The 19,393-nt window shown below is 45.5% G+C and overlaps 1 protein-coding gene across 2 annotated transcripts; it reads left to right on the top strand.

Moving 5' to 3' along the window:
- The first annotated feature begins 2,049 nt into the window (after positions 1-2,049).
- LOC149359684 (uncharacterized) lies at positions 2,050-19,244 on the top strand. Of its 2 annotated transcripts, XM_089571811.1 has the most exons (9): positions 2,051-2,506; positions 4,267-4,362; positions 9,765-10,130; positions 12,098-12,490; positions 12,970-13,219; positions 14,852-15,015; positions 15,213-15,531; positions 17,376-17,593; positions 18,211-19,244. In XM_089571811.1, the coding sequence occupies exons 1-9, from the start codon at positions 2,501-2,503 to the stop codon at positions 18,688-18,690; spliced, it is 2,292 nt and encodes a 763-aa protein (XP_089427937.1). In that variant the 5' UTR covers positions 2,051-2,500; the 3' UTR covers positions 18,691-19,244. The 2 variants fall into 2 exon arrangements, with proteins under 2 accessions (XP_089427938.1, XP_089427937.1); XM_089571812.1 differs by lacking the exon at positions 12,098-12,490 and having other exon boundaries at positions 2,050-2,506.
- The last annotated feature ends 149 nt before the right edge of the window (positions 19,245-19,393 follow it).

Genomic DNA, 19,393 nt, shown 5'->3' with positions numbered 1-19,393 from the left:
TCTTTGTTGCCTATATCTAAAACACGTCGATTTCGATGCTCTCTTGCACTAATGCAGTGGAAACTGCACGCCTTTCAGTTCTGGTCATAACCGCTTGAGTACGTTGACTAACCAGCATCCCACGTCGTTTTCTAGGCAAACAATACGAAATCAAGGTAACCGACGAGCTCCTTTTGTAATAAATGCAGCCTTAAACTATGTCACAAGTATTTGTAGAAAAAATTCAGGGATGGCGTCACAGGCCGCGTGTGAAAGCAAACGCTGGATCAAACAAGTCTTTCTCGCTAAAACAAATACGCTTTAGCCGGCAAAAAAGTCTGAAAATCCAATGAAGACACCAAAGCACAGCTATGGACCTTTGTCAGATGACGTCCGAAACTCTCTGCGCTGGCATTTCAACGGAACGGGCGCACTATTCGTAAAAAGTTTATTGAGAAAAACACGCGCTACAGAATCTTGAATCTTGAGGGGCGCTATCGGGCACTTCGCTGGAAACATGGTAACTATATAAGCTTTAGAAAACAGAGCAGTGGCGAAAAAGAGCACTTGTTTTTCAATAAATTGATGAGATTTTATTGATTACATTATAAATTGAAGACATGATGTTTTTAGCACGGCATATGAGGAGCAACAAGGACTAGCTTAAGCGTGTACTCCATGAGTCGTTGTAATAAAACCGAAAGAAAAAGAAGACACCTCGTCAAGTCCATCACCATTTTCATTGTATATAGACATGGAATCAAGCCCATTGTTCGACTACCACAGAGGAAATAACACGCACACGTATTTTCCAAGTATTCATCCCACCTCTCTTTCATCGTCTAGTTCGTGTACGCAAAAACGGATGCAAGGCTACCCCGACTGCAGCTGGTGATGCACGATGCAACTTAGCTTCCTCCAACATGAATTTATAAGCAACTCATGAAATCAGTTTTTGGAACAGGCTGCACTCGAAAGGGTCTCATGACTTGTAGAGTGTCATCTGCACGGATCGTTATCGTTCATATTCACTTTGAAAATAAGTAGTTATGCAGGTTATTTTGGTTTTCAGTGAAAAAAAAAATGGCCGCAGAAATTCATTCATTTACGCAATGTCGTTCTGGGATTGTGAGGTGCGAGCAAAAATAATCCGCAACAACGCTGGATTTAAGCGATTGGCTCTGCGGGACAAATAACTTAGTTCCAGCAGTTCACTTTTAGTTCACGAAGCCTCGACAGATCTATTACGACTGCATGAGCCCATGAGACAACCGCAACTGGCGGACTTTTGGGTTGTTATATGCGATTGAACGCCCTCCGAAGCACCTGCTATTTGTACACAGCTGCGTCGTATCGAAAAAGGCTTACTTCTCGACCATTTCAATCAGGCGGGCCAAGAAGATAACAGTAATCACGTGGTATTTTTTTTTATGCAAGCAGCACGGCTGTTTTCTACTTTTCTCTTCGCAAAAAATCACAACACCGTCAATTCAAGCACCTCCCGTCCTCCTTCCCTCTCTCTCTATCTCTGAAACACACACACACACACACACACACACACACACACACACACACACGCACACACACACACACACACACACACACACACACACACACACACACACACACACACACACACACACACACGCACACACACACACACACACACACACACACACACACACACACACACACACACACACACACACACACACACACACACACACACACACACACACACACACACACGCACGCACGCACTCGAAAACAACGTCGCAATGAAGTCCCAGAAGTGTTGACCGGCAACCTGTGGGAAAGACCAGCTGAAAGCATCGTAGCGGAAGTTTATTCCAGGCGGCAAAGGACTTGAATAGTCGCGTGTCTGCGAAGCGGCCGTACGATGACTAAGCACGGCCGTTATGCGGCGAACGAAAGGAAAAGTGCTTTCTTCTTTCTCCTCTCAAGAGTGATAGAGAAAGACAGAAGGGGAGAGGCCAATTAAGGAAAGACATGTCCGGTAGAGAAATGCAAGCAAGCATACACCGGCCTGTCTGCCAGCGTTCATCACTGCTTGCGTTGGGGAGAGGGCTGAATTTCGAAGACGAGATCCACTCTTGGGCCGGGCGGCCAGGCGTGTCTTCCTTTTGGCAACCGCGCCAGCATCTACAGCGTCCGTCCCAGCTATTCACGCACGCAAGCTCGCAGGGCGTGTGCTTTTGGTATTTTATAACGAGCATCTCGCCTAATGAATATCAGCGCCTCTCCGGCCACGCGCGTACAGAGGTTCGGTTATCGGTGGCAACAGCAGCCGCCACCCGCCTTTGCGTGATGTCCCGATAATCCCGGCCTTCGCGGGGTGAGCTTTGTGGTGCTACCAACGCGACATTTGGGCGCGTCACTATAAAAAGGTTCGGAGCGAAGGATACAACCGGTGGGAGAAGTTGTTGCAGATCTTCCGAGTGGTTCTCGCCGATCACGGCCGTGGCTCCAACGGTGGCGTTTTTGGTTTGAGTGGATAACCATGCAGGCAAGTAGTTTTGTTCTTTGCTATTTCTTTTAGGTACACAGAATGACGCTTTAACGGTTGTTTACGGTGAAACAAGTTGTCAGCGAAATAAACCTGCCAGGGCAGTGTCAGACTAACAAGACGCGTATTGGTCTTCGTGAAATTGTATGAAATGGTACGGTAAGGTTCATCTTCCCTTTGATACGCATCTGAATCAAGAATTTTCGAGCTCAGGTTATTACTTTGTGCCTCCACCGGTAATCTTTGTTTTTTTTATAGACTTTTAATGAGTGCATTGCCAAGCAGAATACTGCATTCGCTGCCACATTTATTTACGGCAGTTGTGGAGAAACAGGACACCCGTGTTTTCAACCTCATGCTCGGATCTTTTACTATATAAATCAATAATGAAATACTCTAACAAAATAGCTCTGGAGTAGCATGTCAGGTTAACAATCAGGCACACCTCTCCTGTAACCATTAAAAGCTTTCTGTCTGCCACTCACCAATAAAAAGACCAGGTCATCAATACCGTTACTAAATTTTCTAGCACGCAGAAGCACTCTGTCTTCACTTTAACGAAAAAGAAGTTGGTCTCGTTCAGTTATTACCTACTGCTAGCCGGCTTAACAATGCCTACAAATAAGAGCGAGGGATATTTTATTTTTTCTGACCGCTGTACTTCGAGCCTCTTTGAATTCTTTTATGGCAGATAATATAATTTAAAGAACCCGCTAAATAAGGGTGTCTTGTAATCCTCAGTCACCGTCTAAACAGGATAGCACGTATGCTAAATTTGTGATAAAGGAAGAGATGCCACAGAAGAAATAATACCCATTTCCACTGCAAAGCTCCTGTGCCCCAAGAAAAAGTCAATTTGTTATTGTTTTTGTATATTTCATGAGCATGTTGTGGCAAGTACTTTTTTGTGTGATTTTATTAGGATAGTTTGCCAAAGGTTACGTGTCAGATAACGTAAAAACATGAGCCGGTGTCTCAAACGAAAAAAAAGGATACAAAAATATAGAATTATACAGCATAATAACATCATATTTGGCTTTTCTAGAAAATTACGGTCAGCGTGACCTCTCCCAAGTAGCTGAAAATGTTAAGTGCAAAATATTATTTAATATTAAATGAAGTGAACCAGTCTGGCGAGCTGGTGAATATGTCGTTCTGTGTCGTGTGTGTTGTCTGCTGCACCCGAGTATCAAGTGGAATGAGAAATACAAAAGCTGTAAGTAAAGTAAACTGGATGTGTAAAGAAAAACAGTTCGACAAAAAAAATTGTTGTACGGGACCCAAAGTTCAATACATCAGGGACAGAAACTTGGCCTAGAGGAGCGGATATATCTGTAACTGAAACAAATGACAACAAAAAACAAAGAAATCTTTTCACAGCTTTTTGTGCTGCTCATAAAGTTGGGCGATGTAAAATATGCACGCGCTCATATAAATCTAAAGCGTATCAAGTTACATAAAGTTCCAAATGAGTTACATAAAGCAACTCATTTGGACTCCCGTGGCACCATGGCAGTGAATAAGTTGTATTTGTAATTCTATTTTAATATACATGTTTTCCTACCTGTAATGACCCTTATCAGAGTTTTAACAGAATAAATAGATAGATAGATAAATAAATAAATACGTAAGTAAACAAATAAATGAATAAATATGTTTCCGCCTAGATAATGGTCGTTACCGTGTGTACGTGCCCGCAAACGTTGTGGTATTCGTATTCTCTCGAGCACATGCTGTGAAGGCCTGTGTATTGTGTGCAGCTATTACTGGTCCTTTGGGCAGCTGGAGCCGCGACAGCAGCCTTTACACACGTAGCGCACAGCCCAGGCGGGGCCCAGCAGTTCCAGTCTCAAGGGGTAAGTTTATTTGTCTAATTGATTGAAACAACATACTTAAATCATGCTGTCATTTTTCACGCGTTATTGCATAACAAATTCGTTGCGCAAGTCCCCGCTTAAAGATCTTTGTGCTCCATATTATGCATAAGCTTCTTCCTCACCTTTGTCGATTGTTGTGGTATAGAGTTGTCATTTTTTATTTTTAGTGACACGGATACATAGTGGGACATTGTTTATATATGAAAAGTTTCTCGCGGGCATTTGTTTGGAAGGTCGTTTCAAATGACAGCCAGGGTGTGCGAACTTGAACCAAGAAAATAAACCACACGCGCGCATAACCAAAATGTGCACGCAGTCTTAAGGGCATGGAAATGGTACCGATGTGTTCTGTATCCGGAAGATACGATAGAATTTATTTGCAGATAACGAGAATAAACGTTGCTACATTGGCGTCTGTAAAAAAAAAAAAAAAGCTGTGAAATGTCTTCCACGAAAGAGCCACTTATTTTCTTTCAACCAACAACTTCTCCATGTTGCATAAAAATGCTGCCGCTATGCAGCTGAATACTTTCTGTTGTGACATCTGTGACCTCGAGAAAGTGTGTTGCGATGGACGATAGAATACCGACATCTTATTAATAAAGCCGAGTCTGGCTATATTTATGAGCCAGACTCGACTTAGCACTTAAGGCGACAGATAGCAAAAAAGACGCATCTAAAGTATCATTAGTAGCTGTTAATTTGTCGCCATAAGACGCACGTTTTCTTCTGCATGTTTGAGGGATTTATTTATGTGGAGTGAATCTTGTTGTAAAGTCCTCCTCACACTCACAAGATGCGAGAATATGCGAAGGAAACGCCTATTTTTATTACGCCTGATTACCCCAAAGAGGACGCAACCGTTGTGCATACTAAGTAGTTTTGCATGATGTTTGGGTGCTAACCCAGCCACCCAGATGATTCGCGACTTGGCAAGTGTAGAGCTTCAAACACCTATGTACAGTTTTTTTTTTTTTTTGGGGGGGGGGGGGCATATATGTTGACTAGTTTTTACTGACAGCGGTTTTCACGCTTTTGCATGGATAATATAAACAAGAATTACAGCAACCGTCAAACCAATAATGTACCTGGAGACTTTAATTATCGCTTTTGGCTAAATGGCGACATATTTGGTCCGTGTCGAAAAGAAATATCGAAGAGTATAGATTTGTCTTATAAAATACAAGCGTATACTCTTCGTTATCCCTATCTGCTGCCGCTGTCGGTGTTTAGCGGTTATTTCAGAATGTGTTTAGCTTTTTGATACAAGCAAGAAAAAGAAAAGGACGAAACTTAGGAGCCGAGTAAATGTCAGAGCGAGAAGGCAACTTGTCCGGTCGCTGCCTTGCGCTACGATAACCACGAGCTTATCAGCGGCATTTCAGTGTGCAAGCACAAAGCTTGAGTTAACCCATTAACATCCAGCGCTGCTTTGTTCAGAAGACAGAGCGCAAATATATATTTTTTTTCGCATACGGCACCAGCTTTTCAGATTTTGTGTCCATCTGTTATAAGACAGGGGCCTTTGAACTTCATGAGGTAACAGATCAGGAGGCTTCCGTCGCTTCTTTTTGTTAAAATGAGGCACTGAATCTGGACGGCTTACGAGCCGAGGCACGTTGACGGCAAATATGAGCGACAAGTGATTGGTAGCCTTTTAGCAGGACATTGTGCAGGCATAATCACCTCATTTCAGTCAATGTAGAAGAGAACAGAGACGCTCAGTCCTTCACCAGCATGTCTTAGAAAAGGCTGTGAAGGGTAAAATAAGGAGAAGAAAGACAAACTCCCCGAAAGATGCTCCTCACTGTGCAGTTGCAAATAAAGCTTTTTTTTTTTCGGATACCATAGTTATGGTTTCTTTATGTACTGTAAATTATATCGAGGTTTTCAGCTGCTTGAACAAGAAAGTAAAGTTATGCGCATCAAAGGTTGTTAGTTTCTACGGTAGGCTGTGCGACACCTGTTTCTCACGCTTTTAATGCGCAAGTCTGTCAGCAGATATGCACAGAACAAGGGGCAAGCCTTAGAATATAAGCATCTTTTCTTCCGAGATTGTTATCTAAAGCAGCACTTGGAATTTGCACCCTTATAGAGGAAGTGCAAAGTTTCGACAAATATACGGCACTACCTCGCACAAAACCAAGTCGGTAACACCACACCTCAATTTCTTTGGGAAAAAAACTGTATTTTCTGTGTAAGGACGGTAATTTTGATCTTACTTGGAAAAGATATTTTTCACGAGGACGAAGCTAGCTGCATGTCCAAAGGTTAGCACAGATTATGAGCAATTAGGTTGGGCGGATCCTCTTTGAAACCCAAGACAGAACTTATTTAATAGCTGTTTTTTACGCATAGTACTCACGGCTATTCTTGGAGACATCCAAAGCGTATCTGTGAGGCTATAAGCGCTACTCTCGGATAATTTCTGAACGTGAATTGAGCAACAGCGGTTTTCCCTTGTGTCTATCAGGTGTGGTCTGTATTCGCTTAGTGTGCTTTCATTCGTATTTTTGATTTCTTCGTGGCTCAAACAACAGCCGCTGGCAGAAGCGAAGAATTCCGCCACATCGGAGCTTAGGTGTAGGGCAGCTTCCCGCAAGCAGAACGTTTTTGGAGCATAGCCAAGGAACCGTGAGACACACCCACTGTACCTTGTCGAAGGTTTCATTAGAAGCACGCGTCTATCTGATCGTATCTTACAGCAATGCACATTTGAGTTAAAATGTGCTGAGACAAACTGCGTGTGATCCTGGAAAGCACCCTGGCTGTGAAATCGAATGCAGCACATCTTACTATACAGACAAACTAATAACTGAGAGTTAGTTATTAGTTGAGAAAACGACATTCTTGGCACCCTTCCGGTGCTGTTGCTTTCGCACTGAACGCCTACGTATTGTGACCTTGCCGGAGGACAGAATAGTACATCGGACGTTGAATGTGCGATGAACGTTTTCTAGAGCATATGAGTCCACAATACCAAATTTTGTTTCGTATAAATGCTCATTCGACATGAAAAAGTGAATTGTGGAGTTTTATGTCGAGGATTGATACATGGCCAATAAGTTGGAGTTGGGCTTTTCGGTACCCAACGAAAAAAAAACAACAAAGTAAGCTGAATTCAATTTTTGAGATTCGGTTTCAAATTAAAAGAGTCAGTATCCTTGACATGCACGCTACAGCTGACTACAAAAGTACGTGTTACATTTAGTACGAAAGCCATGGGCGTGGTGAGACGGTGGTACAGTTGGTGCAGTTGGGCTTTTGGAGGCATTGCGCCGGTAGCTTACCCCGAGACTCCACTTCCTTGAAACCTATTGAAGCGCAGTTGATCCCATTTTCGGGTTATTTACTTCGTTAAGTACGCAAGTTTCTCCATTGCATGTTAAGATTCTGATGAGAAGTAGTGCATATCATCGCCAAAATGTGCCATTTTCTTGCCACGGTGGTGGTTCTGCGGACACGCAGGCCACGCAATGCCCCATCCTCTTGCATAACCCGGAGCAACAACCAAATTTTAGAAAGTCTATCCAGATTTTAAATGCAATCTTTCCCTTCTTTTTTCGTCTGAGAGCTTCATCAGTGATACACTGTTACAGTTTTTTAGAGGGCGATAGCGGTTCTCTCTGCAAGTTCTCTAAGTAAAACGGTGGCACATTTACGGGGGAGCGGGGGGCACTCTTCCTCAGCCAGCAATTCTCTTTGGAAAAAGTCTGAATACATTCCGCAAATAAGACCGCCACCTCCCCCTTTCGTCGACCCTACAATAGTCACTCATTAAAGTGTGACCACTAAGTAAGGCCATACCTGTGTTAGTTGCTGCCATATCGATGGTTAGTGCTGCCAAAAAGCTGAAGTGACTTTACACCTTCGGAGCAATAGCGCAAACAGGACAAGGGACCAAGAACGACTAGACACACACAGCGATATACACCTCACACACTTTACACCTCACAGGAACACCACATTATATCACCCAAAGCAAAAAAAAAATCATTTGTAAAAATTAACATTCTTCAAAACAAAAAAGCGAGAACACCGTTCTCAAATAAAAACCATAAAAATCCATCCAGTTTAAGATAAAAGTAAAAACCGAATACCCTTACCCTTTTTCAACCTGCAATGCAGGACTCTGAATGAATTTAGACCGCCTGAGGTTCTTTAACGTGCGCTGGTTCCGGACTGGACACGAACGTTTTTGTATTAAGGCGAAAGCCTTTAATGCCTCATCGTTGTCAACAGAAGGCTGTCAACAGAAGCTTGTCAGCAGAGGTGTCACGCTTTTGACGGGTGTCCACTGAAATATGTGAGACAGTTACTGCGTAATTTCCTTTCCTCAAATACAATTTTCATTTCTTCATTACGGCCCCTCTTTCTTTTTCTTCTTTCACTCCCACTTCCTCACTCCCACACTCCCACTTCCTCACTCCCACAACTGAACCACGGTGTGGTTCAGGTGTCCACCTAGATGACAGAGAATTACTGCACCATTTCCTTTCCTCAAAAAGCGTTGCTTTCAAAGGGCAAGGCATCGCGCCGAACGGGTGGCGGCGTTCCGTGGACTCCCTGGCAGCGCTACAGTACGCTGTCGCGTTCCACTCCTAGTATTTAGTGATTAATCAGTAATTAGCCATTAAGTAGTAATTTGCCATCACTTAGTAATTAGTACTTAATTATGTGTGCTGGATGACGTCACCAGTGCCACAGAGGCAGTCAAAGTGGTGCTGAAAACGCCTTCGCCTCTACGCACTTTAGACAGTCAAAGTTCCCCCTGAATTTTTTTCACTTCCATCGAAGTACGGTCACTGTGGGAACAAAAAAGTGCCATTTTAGCCATTATAATCCTTAGATAAGCTGCATGTGCGGCGTACTACGAGCTGTAACGAAGCGCATTTCTCATTCACCGACCCCCGAGCAAGAATTATTTCAACAGGCTAAGAAAGGCGGGACTCCGTCCAACTGGCTGTGCTGGAATCTCGAATGCCGCCTGCGGTTTTCGGAGAACAAAGCCTCACATGTAAATGCACTTTTACTGACCAAGGCCAGCACCAGCGCTTCGCTGCTGGCGCGAGCTCCTGTCGACGAAGACTACACGATGGAAAGATATATGTAGTTAAAATGGTTATATTACTTCGCAATTTATCTTAGCACCGCCCCCTCTTGAGAACATTTGGTGTAATATATTCCGCTGGTGGTCCAAGGCTGCTGCTTTACTTTACATGGCGCCGATCGCACTCCTTAATTAGGGTTTCAGAAGCTGCAGTAAAGAATGGACGATCGGCATGCTCGTCTACATGTCGAGCATGCTCTAATGCTCGACAAGTTATACATGGGGCTCATTACTATTTGTGTTTCTTTTCCTCCTTCCTGTGGTACTGAAGCCCGGCGGCTACTCATTCGGGTACAGCCACGCCCACGGCAGTGGCGGAGGTGCTTCGTGGCGCAAGGAGTCTGCAGACGCGGCGGGCAACGTGGTCGGCTCGTACGGCCTCAAGGACGCGGACGGAAGGGTCAGGCTGGTCACGTACACGGCCAACGGAAACGGTTTCCAGGCAAACGTCCAGTCTAACGAGCCTGGCCTGCCCCAGTACCCTGGGCTTGGGGCTGGGATTACCCAGTGGCCCGTACCTCCTCCTGGCCTGGTACATGGACACCACCCAGGAGGATACGCGGGGATACCGGGATCTCCACCGCATCAGGGACCCTGGACCGGTGGTTCGCCTCAGGGCATACCGGGACATGGAGACGTAAGGGTCGCGATGTGATCGCTCTGTCCCATGGTTTGAATCAGCGGGATGCCAACGCCCTGTGTATGAAGAAGAAATACGGTAGCTTTCATAAGAGGCGTGATAACTAAGTACAACCTAAGAGGGAAATCAGACAGGCCAGTAAACACACATGACGCATACAATTAGCAGCGGACTGGGCGGGGCAGAGCAGTAAAAAGGCCAGAGACCAGTGCTATCGTCTGAAAGTATTTGATTGTTGCAATGCATGGGACAATATTTCGCCCGCCGCATAAAAACCTTAAAAGCAACGCAGCAAGATTATTCGTATTCTCAGCCATCAGGATGTATCTCTTTTATTTTCAAGACTACACGCATCGCCTTTTGAGAAGCTGTAAGCATGAACTTTTTGAAAGATATGTAGTATGCCACAGAGGAAACTACTGCGTCAGCATCCCTTCTGTAAACCTGTGTATTGGTAACATATATTGATGGCGGAGGTTAAAAAAAAATCTTGCTGCATGGCTTTTATGGTTTCTATGCTGTGGGTGGAGTCTTGTCATATATATTGCAAGTGCTGTGGCAAAATTCTTTCAGTTGGTAGTCAGTGCTGGTGTATGTGTATTCTTCTACTTGTCCCATTGAGAACGTCGCTAATTTTATGCGATAAGTGAAACCCGCTGTCAGACAGATACAGTTTTTTGTTTTATACTTTTTGTCGAGAAGTGCAGCGGCATGGCTCAAGTATTCATTTCAGATTTAGTCATTTTCATCTTTTGCTATTGAAAATCAAGTACTGGGCTTGTGAGAGCTGCATCGTGCACCTTATTTGATGATTTCTATGTGGCCACTAACTTTTTACAGTGCATCTAGGCTACCAGTACATTAGAGCTTGGTTAAGACTACGCTAGTCATTGCGTTTAGCATGAAACTGGGGAAATAGCTACTCTTAAGCATTTATATCATATGCCTAAACATAAAAACATAAGCGACAAGAAAACTGCAAGGAAGACAAGTGATACTATTCTCTATCTCTTAGGCATGTTGTGATAAAACTTCGAAACACTTACCTCTCAATAAGGCGAGGAAGCGAAGGCAATAGTATTACCCGCCACCTGACACATGACATCATCCACCTCCTGATTCACCGGATAACATAACCGTGCCGGAGCAACTAACAATATTCGATATAATTAGGAGGGCACCAACTCCTCTGCAGACCTGACGAAGTTTCCAACTGGCCAGCAGGTGAATTCGGGAGTTTTCATTCACAGCATATTGCCACGCTGGCTACAGTGCTTGCCGATCATTTTAGCCTGAACCCCTTTGGGCCCGACTCGCTATTATTATTCACAACAAACTTTTTTAACCTAAACTCTATCTGCCAGCCTCATGGTGGCCAGTTCGTTAGCGCACGAACGTGAAACCACAGCTTTATTTTAAAAAGGCATGCACAAGATTTCGTACGAAGTGGAACAGCGGTCCAAACTCTTACCCTGAAATGCCAAGACCTGTGAAATCCACACCCAGGGATCGCGAAATCAGTTATGGTCTCGAATGTGCACATTAACCTAGAAATTAAAAAACAACAAAATTCATTTTATTCCTGGTTTGCTTTCTGTGGTTTTATTTTATATCTGCTTGCATTAGAATGGCGGAGGACATGCTACCGACCACGCGCATTTCTGAAATATTCTATACTGCGCATGTTAAATGGCATAAAGATATGAAGGCATGACATGTGATACGAATGATTTGAAATTAATTTCAAACAAAAATATCGCCGCTAGGCTTAGTACACTCTGAAAAGCTACGATATCGCTTTGTAGGCCATTGGGCACATAGCGGCTTAAAGAGCTAATAAGTATCACAGTAAAAGTGCGTGGCATCTGATGGATGTCCCGACATGACCAGATTTTCAGGTCTAGTTGCTGAAGAATTAATAAAGAATTGGTCCTTCCCCGCTAGAGTTCCTTGCTCTTATGCAGTCGCAGGGTCCCGGCGGCAAGCCGTACAGGTTTTCATATGACGCGAGCGGCACCGGAGGCCCCTTCCAGCAAGAGGCCGGGGACGCACTGGGAAACAAGAGGGGTATCTACGGTCTGCCCGGTCGAACTGTCAACTACGAGGCCGATGCTAGAGGCTTTCGCGCTAGCGTCCAGTCTAACGAATTGGGAGTCGACGCCTCCCAAAATCCCGCCGATGTGGTCTTCACTGGAAGTCCCTCCTCTGCTCCCGCGCCACCTCCTCCCCCTCCTCCACCTCCCGGAGGTCCTGAAGACGGAAACAATGGAGTAGTGCTTCCGCCTCCCTATCCTGGCAGAGCAGGGTCAACTGGCTCCGGCGGTGGAAAAGTCTCAACAGGCTACGGTAGCCAAGATGTGAGTGCTCGTGCACTGCACGTGCACGATTCAGGGGATAATTGTATCAGGCCCTCTTTCTGCAGTGTGCATAACATTTGTGGCTGGCGGTAGAAGGTACGAAGATTATAACTGTGACTATGGTCTTAGGAGGGCGCTGCAAGCTGTTAACATTGAAAAACTGACTGTACACATTGCATACAGCTTACGTTATGACATGGGAAACATCAGCCATTATGAAATTTACCGATCTTACTGATGTATGGAGCAGTTCTACATTTTAACAATTCCGCAAGCACTTCTTGCTAACCGATACAAGCTGGACCTCTGACTCGACACGCTTTCATGGCGTCCAGTGTGCATTTCGCTGCTAGTGTTATTAGCCTTAACAACTCGCACAGCTAATGTTCGCTGCTTGTAGTCCTGTCGCTTCTTTCCTTCCAGGCATATAATTTTTTTTATATGTAAGAGGACTAATGCTTCACACTTGGCGTTCGCAGGGTTCGGGGGCGTACGACTTTGAGTACGGTCAAGACATAGGGCCTTTCCAAAAGGAGTCGGGTGACGCGGCGGGCAACAAGAAAGGCGTGTACGGGCTCAAGGACCCGGATGGCCGGACGCGCACTGTAACGTATGTGGCCGACAATGGAGGGTTCCGTGCAGCCGTCCATTCTAACGAACCAGGTGTGGACGACACACAGGATCCGGCGGATGTTGACGTTTCTAAGGCACCAGAGCCAGCTGGAATAGGTACGTAGAATTAGTACAATGTATTTAGGGGTAAGCCCCGAACTATAGTAGATTTGTTCGGAAGAAACTGCTGATTACATTATGTTTGTAACCTTATGGTTGGAGGACTGCGGATAATTTTGGCTATCAGGAGTTCTTTAACGTACGCTGACATCGCGCAGTACACAGGCCTGCAGTATTTCGACTCCATCAAAATGCGACCGCCGCGGCCAGGCTGGAATACAACGTGCTTAGGGCTAGAAGCCGAGCACCATAACCACTGAGTACCCGCGGCGACCTATTTTTAAGGTCACATTACTCATTACATTACGTTGCGTTACAGCAATTACTCATTGCAATTGTAGACGTATGAGTGCACTCATGAGTATGTTAATGAGTAATTGCACCAGAATTGCGGTACACAGAACTGTAGTGGTAGTAAAAGCACCTTGGGACAGGCATTTTGAATACGTTTTTGCACAGCTATGTAATATTGCAAACCACATTTGGCAATATGTTGTGCTTTGAGAAGCGGAAAGTGCCTTATAAACAGTAGAACAACTCGGCAAAAGGGAATGCGCCTGTTAATACATTTTAGACAATCTCTGAACAAATAAAAAAGAAACATGACTAAAAGAACATGAGAGCAGGCGTGTAAAAACAAACTCTAGATCACTGTAAACAATCGCAATCGTTATAAATATTGCGCTCCCTGTGCTCCCTTCACACTCGAACGTTCTCGTGTACGGATGTGTACAAGGTTTAAAACAACGACTGACACAAATTTTCACTGATAGAAGATAGTGTTAGATAGAAAGCAATGTACTGCTCTCTCTGTAACTGTTTTCTAGCTTTCAAAGGTGCGTTTTAGGTGAATCAAGCCGCTTTATCTTTAAAGGACGACGAATTAATAATACTGGGTAACGAAAGTATGTGCTCAACATCGATTTGGAGAGCCCCAGACGGCTAGAATAAATCCAGAGCCTTCCACTAAGGCCATACCATACCATACCATACCATACCATACCATACCATACCATACCATACCATACCATACCATACCATACCATACCACACCATACCATACTGCACCGTACCATACCATACCATACCATACCATACCATACCATACCATACCATACCATACCATACCATACCATACCATACATACCATACCATACTGCACCGTACCATACCATACCATACCATACCATACCATACCATACCATACCATACCATACCATACCATACCATACCAACCACACCACAATATACCGTGTCAGCTTTGTGGTGACAGCGGCGCACTAGGTGGTAATTGTGCGTTTCGCGTAACCCGTCTAGTAGGTACTACTTAACTGCGCTGCCGTTTGAGTCATCTGACTGAAAAGATGGTCAAGCGAGAACAGGGAATTCTTAATGACGGAAAAGTAGTACTCGTGCATGCGATGACGACGGCAACATCCAAGTTCTCAAGCAGAATACGCTAGAAGCCTCGTGAGTACACTAAGCAGATGTGAGGCTTTGGTCATTTGGTAAAGGGCCACACGTGCACAGCGATTTTCTGCACTTCTCACACTAATCTTAAAATTTTATTCATGAGACATTTTGGGAAGTTGTGTCCTGGATTGTGTCCAGAATGTCGCTTACCCGCAGCCTTGGTGTACACTGGTGTCCCTGGGTCTGCTCCCGCGGGCGCCACACTCCTGACGCCACCTGGTTCGGGAGCCCCGCCAATTCCTTTTGCAGGCGACGATGGAGGTGCTCCGTTGGTGCCCGGCGCTACGGGGCCCACTGACACTGGTTTTGGTCAGCAGGACGTAAGTGAACCTAATTAACGTAACGACTGAGCTTAAAGTGGAACATTCGTTTCGTCGAGACAATGCTTGTTTTAACAGTAAGCACAGTAGGCAGATCAGGAATACCAGGTTGGATACTGCTAAATGATGTCCGTGCACTTGGAAGATAAAAAAAAACTGCAGTGACGTCACGCTTCATTTCTGAACATCCGTCGCAGGGATCTGGCACGTACAACTTCGCCTATGGAGAGGACCAGGCCGTAGGACCGTGGCAGAAAGAATCCGGAGATTCTGCGGGCAACAAAGCAGGATCATATGGCTTGAAAGACAGTGACGGTAGATTCAGAACAGTCAACTACGTCGCCGGAAACGAAGGCTTCACAGCCACTGTAAACACGAACGAGCCAGGAGTGGATGGCGCCCAGAACCCTGCGGACGTGGTTATCAACAAGAGTCCAGAGCCAGCGGGGATTGCACCGGTCGTCGGATCTATTGGACTTCCTGGTGGAGCAGGCGTTGTCTTTGGTCAGCCTCAAGGTACATAGCTACGTGACATACTTGCACATTTTTGTTTTCACCCACAAAATTTTCTGTAACTCAAGGAAACCGCGCTTAAGTCGCAGAAGGAGACAGCTATGGTTTTAAAGTGATGGATGGGGCCCCTCCCTAATCAGCCCTTTTGAGAGGCAGATTGCCATTTTGCAAGAGTACTCTATCTAGTTTCTACTACTGCCATCTTTCCGTTAGAAAATCCTACAAACGACTACGACTCCACATTGTGCGTCAGAGCGTACAATGCTTGTAATATGCTTCGTACGCCAGAGCGGCTGTACCAGGACGCAGAAATAGGAGAGTCTATTTTCTTTTGGTCAATGGTTTTGATTACTGGATTGTAAAATTAATAATGCTACCGTCCGACAAGTGGGTCGCGCCGCGTTTCGTTGCACAGCAGGTTAAGAGGCATCTTTGGAGAGTCAGCACTAATTCTGAAACCAGTAAAGTGTCTTATTTCTCGGTCCACTAATCATATTTGGTAATGCAGAAGGCATTCAAGTGGCGTATCTTATTTGAACATTGAACCACGCTTTTTTTCCAAGCTTGTATTCCGAATACATTCTTGTAGTCGTAAGATACTACCATAGCAAGACCAGCAAACCATCTCTTAAGAACATAATCCATGCTAGATATCAGACCGAACAAAATCTGTGAGGTGGCACCTCATTCATGTCATACGCCACATTGGGCATGTGCCAGGCCAATTATTAAGTATCACACACGTGTCAAACAAGCGGCCGTGCAGAGCTCTGCGACCAAGCGAAGCGGAACTGTAAGGTAAATTGAAAACGGCATGAACTTTGCGTGCATGGGCGTATCCTCCCAGTTTACCGCTTCGCTTCGTCACAGTCCGCTGTACGGCGGTTTATTCGACAGCCAGGTTATACTGTTAAAGTTTAACTGGCCGGATGTACACTTGCTTGCGAGATTAGCAAGAATTAATTCGCTAATTACGAAAGTTTATTACTGTCAGTTTGGCGGGATAAAATCTTTGAAGGAACTATTTTCTCACACTCTGTTGGTCTTCGCGCTTGACTCCTATAGTCGGATACAACTCAAGAACGAAGCCGCATATGCTCCATAATGGAGGCCCTCCAGCTAATGGCGTCGGCCAGTTTTTAGCACGTCGTGATTATTCTGATTAAGCCGTGGTTGACCTCCTTTCGTCTGCCACTCCCCCGATGTGAGGCCAATAGGTACAAGGGGAGTATGTTAGGAGTATCGGTATGTTATGTTAGTATGTATGTTATGGATGGATGGATGGAAACAACTTTATTACACCAAAAAAAAATCTTCCAGGGTGGTCCCCTACTGGTCCAGGAGTCCACGGGCTTGCGCTTCACGTAAAGCCCGATCCACCAGCCATTTCTGGCCGGCGGGCTGAGCGGTCCGTAAAGCAGCCTCCCAGGAAGAATGAGTGGGATTGGGGATGGGGGGTACTGCCTTTGGGGAAGGACATTCCCAAAGGTAGTGGAAAAGTGTAGATCTGTGCACGCCACAGGTGGTACAATCAGGAGGAAAGGTGGGGTGAAAACATGAGAGACGGTGGGGGGAAATAAAACAGCCTGTCTGTAATTGTCGCCATGTGGTGCTGGATGAGGGCGACAAGGTACTGTGGTGTGGTGGGGTGGTACTGTGGGGTGGTGGTGGTGTATGTTATGTTAGTATGTTAGTAGTATGTAGTATGTAATGAGTATCGAGAGTACGTTATGAGTATGCACGATACTCTTGATGAATCCGGGCCGTTCCCTCGATCCGCAGTGACACACATTTAATCATTTCCACATACCGCCCTGTCACATGTGCCTTACATTCACTCTCCGCAGTTCCTGCAACGGGCGCTATCCCGGGAGTTCAAGGACAGGCCGTCCTCCCTGCAGCTCCTCTGGGCCCTGCTGTGGCTGCTGGTCTGCCCGCAGTCACTCCGTTTCCAGGAACAGTCGGGTTTGGTGGTACCCATGGTTTTCCAGCTGGCTCAGCGAACCCGGCATTAAGCGTGCCAGCGCACCCAGGCGGCATTGCCTCCACTGTTCCGTCGCTAGGCGTAAGTCATCCTCTCTCAGGACGTCAAGGAATGTCCGGTCAGTTCCTTGCTAATTAAACGCTTCATTACTGAGGAGATTGTGGAGCATAATAGGAATTTGAGACAGAGTTTTGACCTTTCCCTTTAATCTTCGAAATATATCCGTGTTCCATAGCAGCTGTTAGATTTTGCTGTAAAATGCTGCTATTTTGTCTGCAAAGCATGGTTGGTCGCTATAATTAAAGCTGACCTTTACATATACTGTTACTTATAAGCCTTGCTTATTAGTAACCTATCTCAAAAATTTCAAATGCCAATGAGCAGTCGCCGTCGTAATGACACAGCATTAAGGCAGAAACCTGCATTCATTCGCGGCAGCAGCTGTGCCAACGCCTTTTCACGTGACAAAATTACCACGTCTAGCATGCACGTCAGCTGTAAATTGCACCATTGTCTCCAAAAGCTCCGTAGGTATATCAAATGCAACTTCATCAATGCCCTATCTACCGCCCCTGTCTCCAGCGCTAAAACATCAGTGACATAGGAAAATATCTTGCGGCCACTGCTGCTTCATGCTGAAGTGAAGCTGGTCACGAATAATTGCGCAAGCGCTACAGAACGTACAACCTGCTTTGCAGCCTGCAGGTGGTTACAGCTTCGGCTACAGCGGTGGACCTGGAGGAGCTTTCCATCGTGAAACAGGCGGCCCTTCTGGCGTGAAGAATGGCGTGTACGGCTTCAGCGGTGAAGGTGGCACTGTGCGCACGGTCAACTACGTTGCCGATGCCGACGGCTTTCGGGCCAGTGTACAAAGCAATGAGCCAGGCGTGGACATTTCCCAGAGTCCGGCAGACGTGTCCTTTAGTGCACCAGGTTCCGTCGCGTTGCCTCCAGCCCCGTCAGTCCCGAGTGGACCTCACCAACATCATGCAGGACATGCCAGTGCGAGCTGGCCTCCGACCCAGGTGCTGACGCCCTTAGCGAGTGGTGCGCCGGGACCTTGGAGTTCGGGAAGTTTTGGACCTGGCTTCGGCCACAGTCATGAACCCGGTAGCTTTTATTATAAAACTCAAGTGCTCGGACCTCATCAGAGCATCTCTGAGGTTCATCGTTATTAATTTCACACAGAGATAACTACACGTGTGCGGTTCGGAGGCTTGCTTTCCTGAAGATTCTTATTACGCTGATCCTTGGCCATTTTTGATAAATGTGGGGTACTGACAGTGACTTGTGCTTTGAGCAGCGTGTCCTACGTGTGATGTTCCGGTGTTCTGCCAGCTTTGAAATAAATAGAACGATGATCAGAACGAAAAACGGAGCGATGCTAGGTCTTCGATGTTTTTCAAATAATTGAAAGCCTGTTTTGTAGTTTTAAAGAGTGTCATCGTTTTTGCTTGTGTGGTTACGTTTTCGCCCCGAGCTTTTACTACGCTGAATTCGGGGAGAGGCAATGGCCACATGTCACCAGTGCACAAGATTGAATTTAAAGCTGAAGCAGAAGAGTTATCCCAGAAGTTCGCCACAAAAGCTAAAGTATCATGGCTGAATGTACTTTACCAAAGATTCCTCAAGAAAAGTGCAATTTTATAGGTGCTGAATCCAGATTAACTGTATTCAGTTTCCTGTTGAAAGCAAGACTTCCCGTCATGTACGGCACTCCCTACTTGTAACGTACAGGCAGGACGGGCTTTAATCTCACCGTTCCGTCGGACTTGTACGAAAAACTATCTCGACAGGACAAATGGCTAGGTGCAATATTAGCACACCATTAGAATCCGAAACCATGACTGTGCTTCTGATCAAACAGCCGTTATGTTTTGC

The sequence above is a fragment of the Amblyomma mixtum genome, chromosome 2 (assembly GCF_055824585.1).
Source record: "Amblyomma mixtum isolate Tamu chromosome 2, ASM5582458v1, whole genome shotgun sequence".
In the NCBI taxonomy this organism is placed as follows: domain Eukaryota; kingdom Metazoa; phylum Arthropoda; class Arachnida; order Ixodida; family Ixodidae; genus Amblyomma; species Amblyomma mixtum.
The sequence above is the reverse complement of the archived record's forward strand: the minus strand, read 5'-3'. Positions and strand labels throughout refer to the sequence as shown.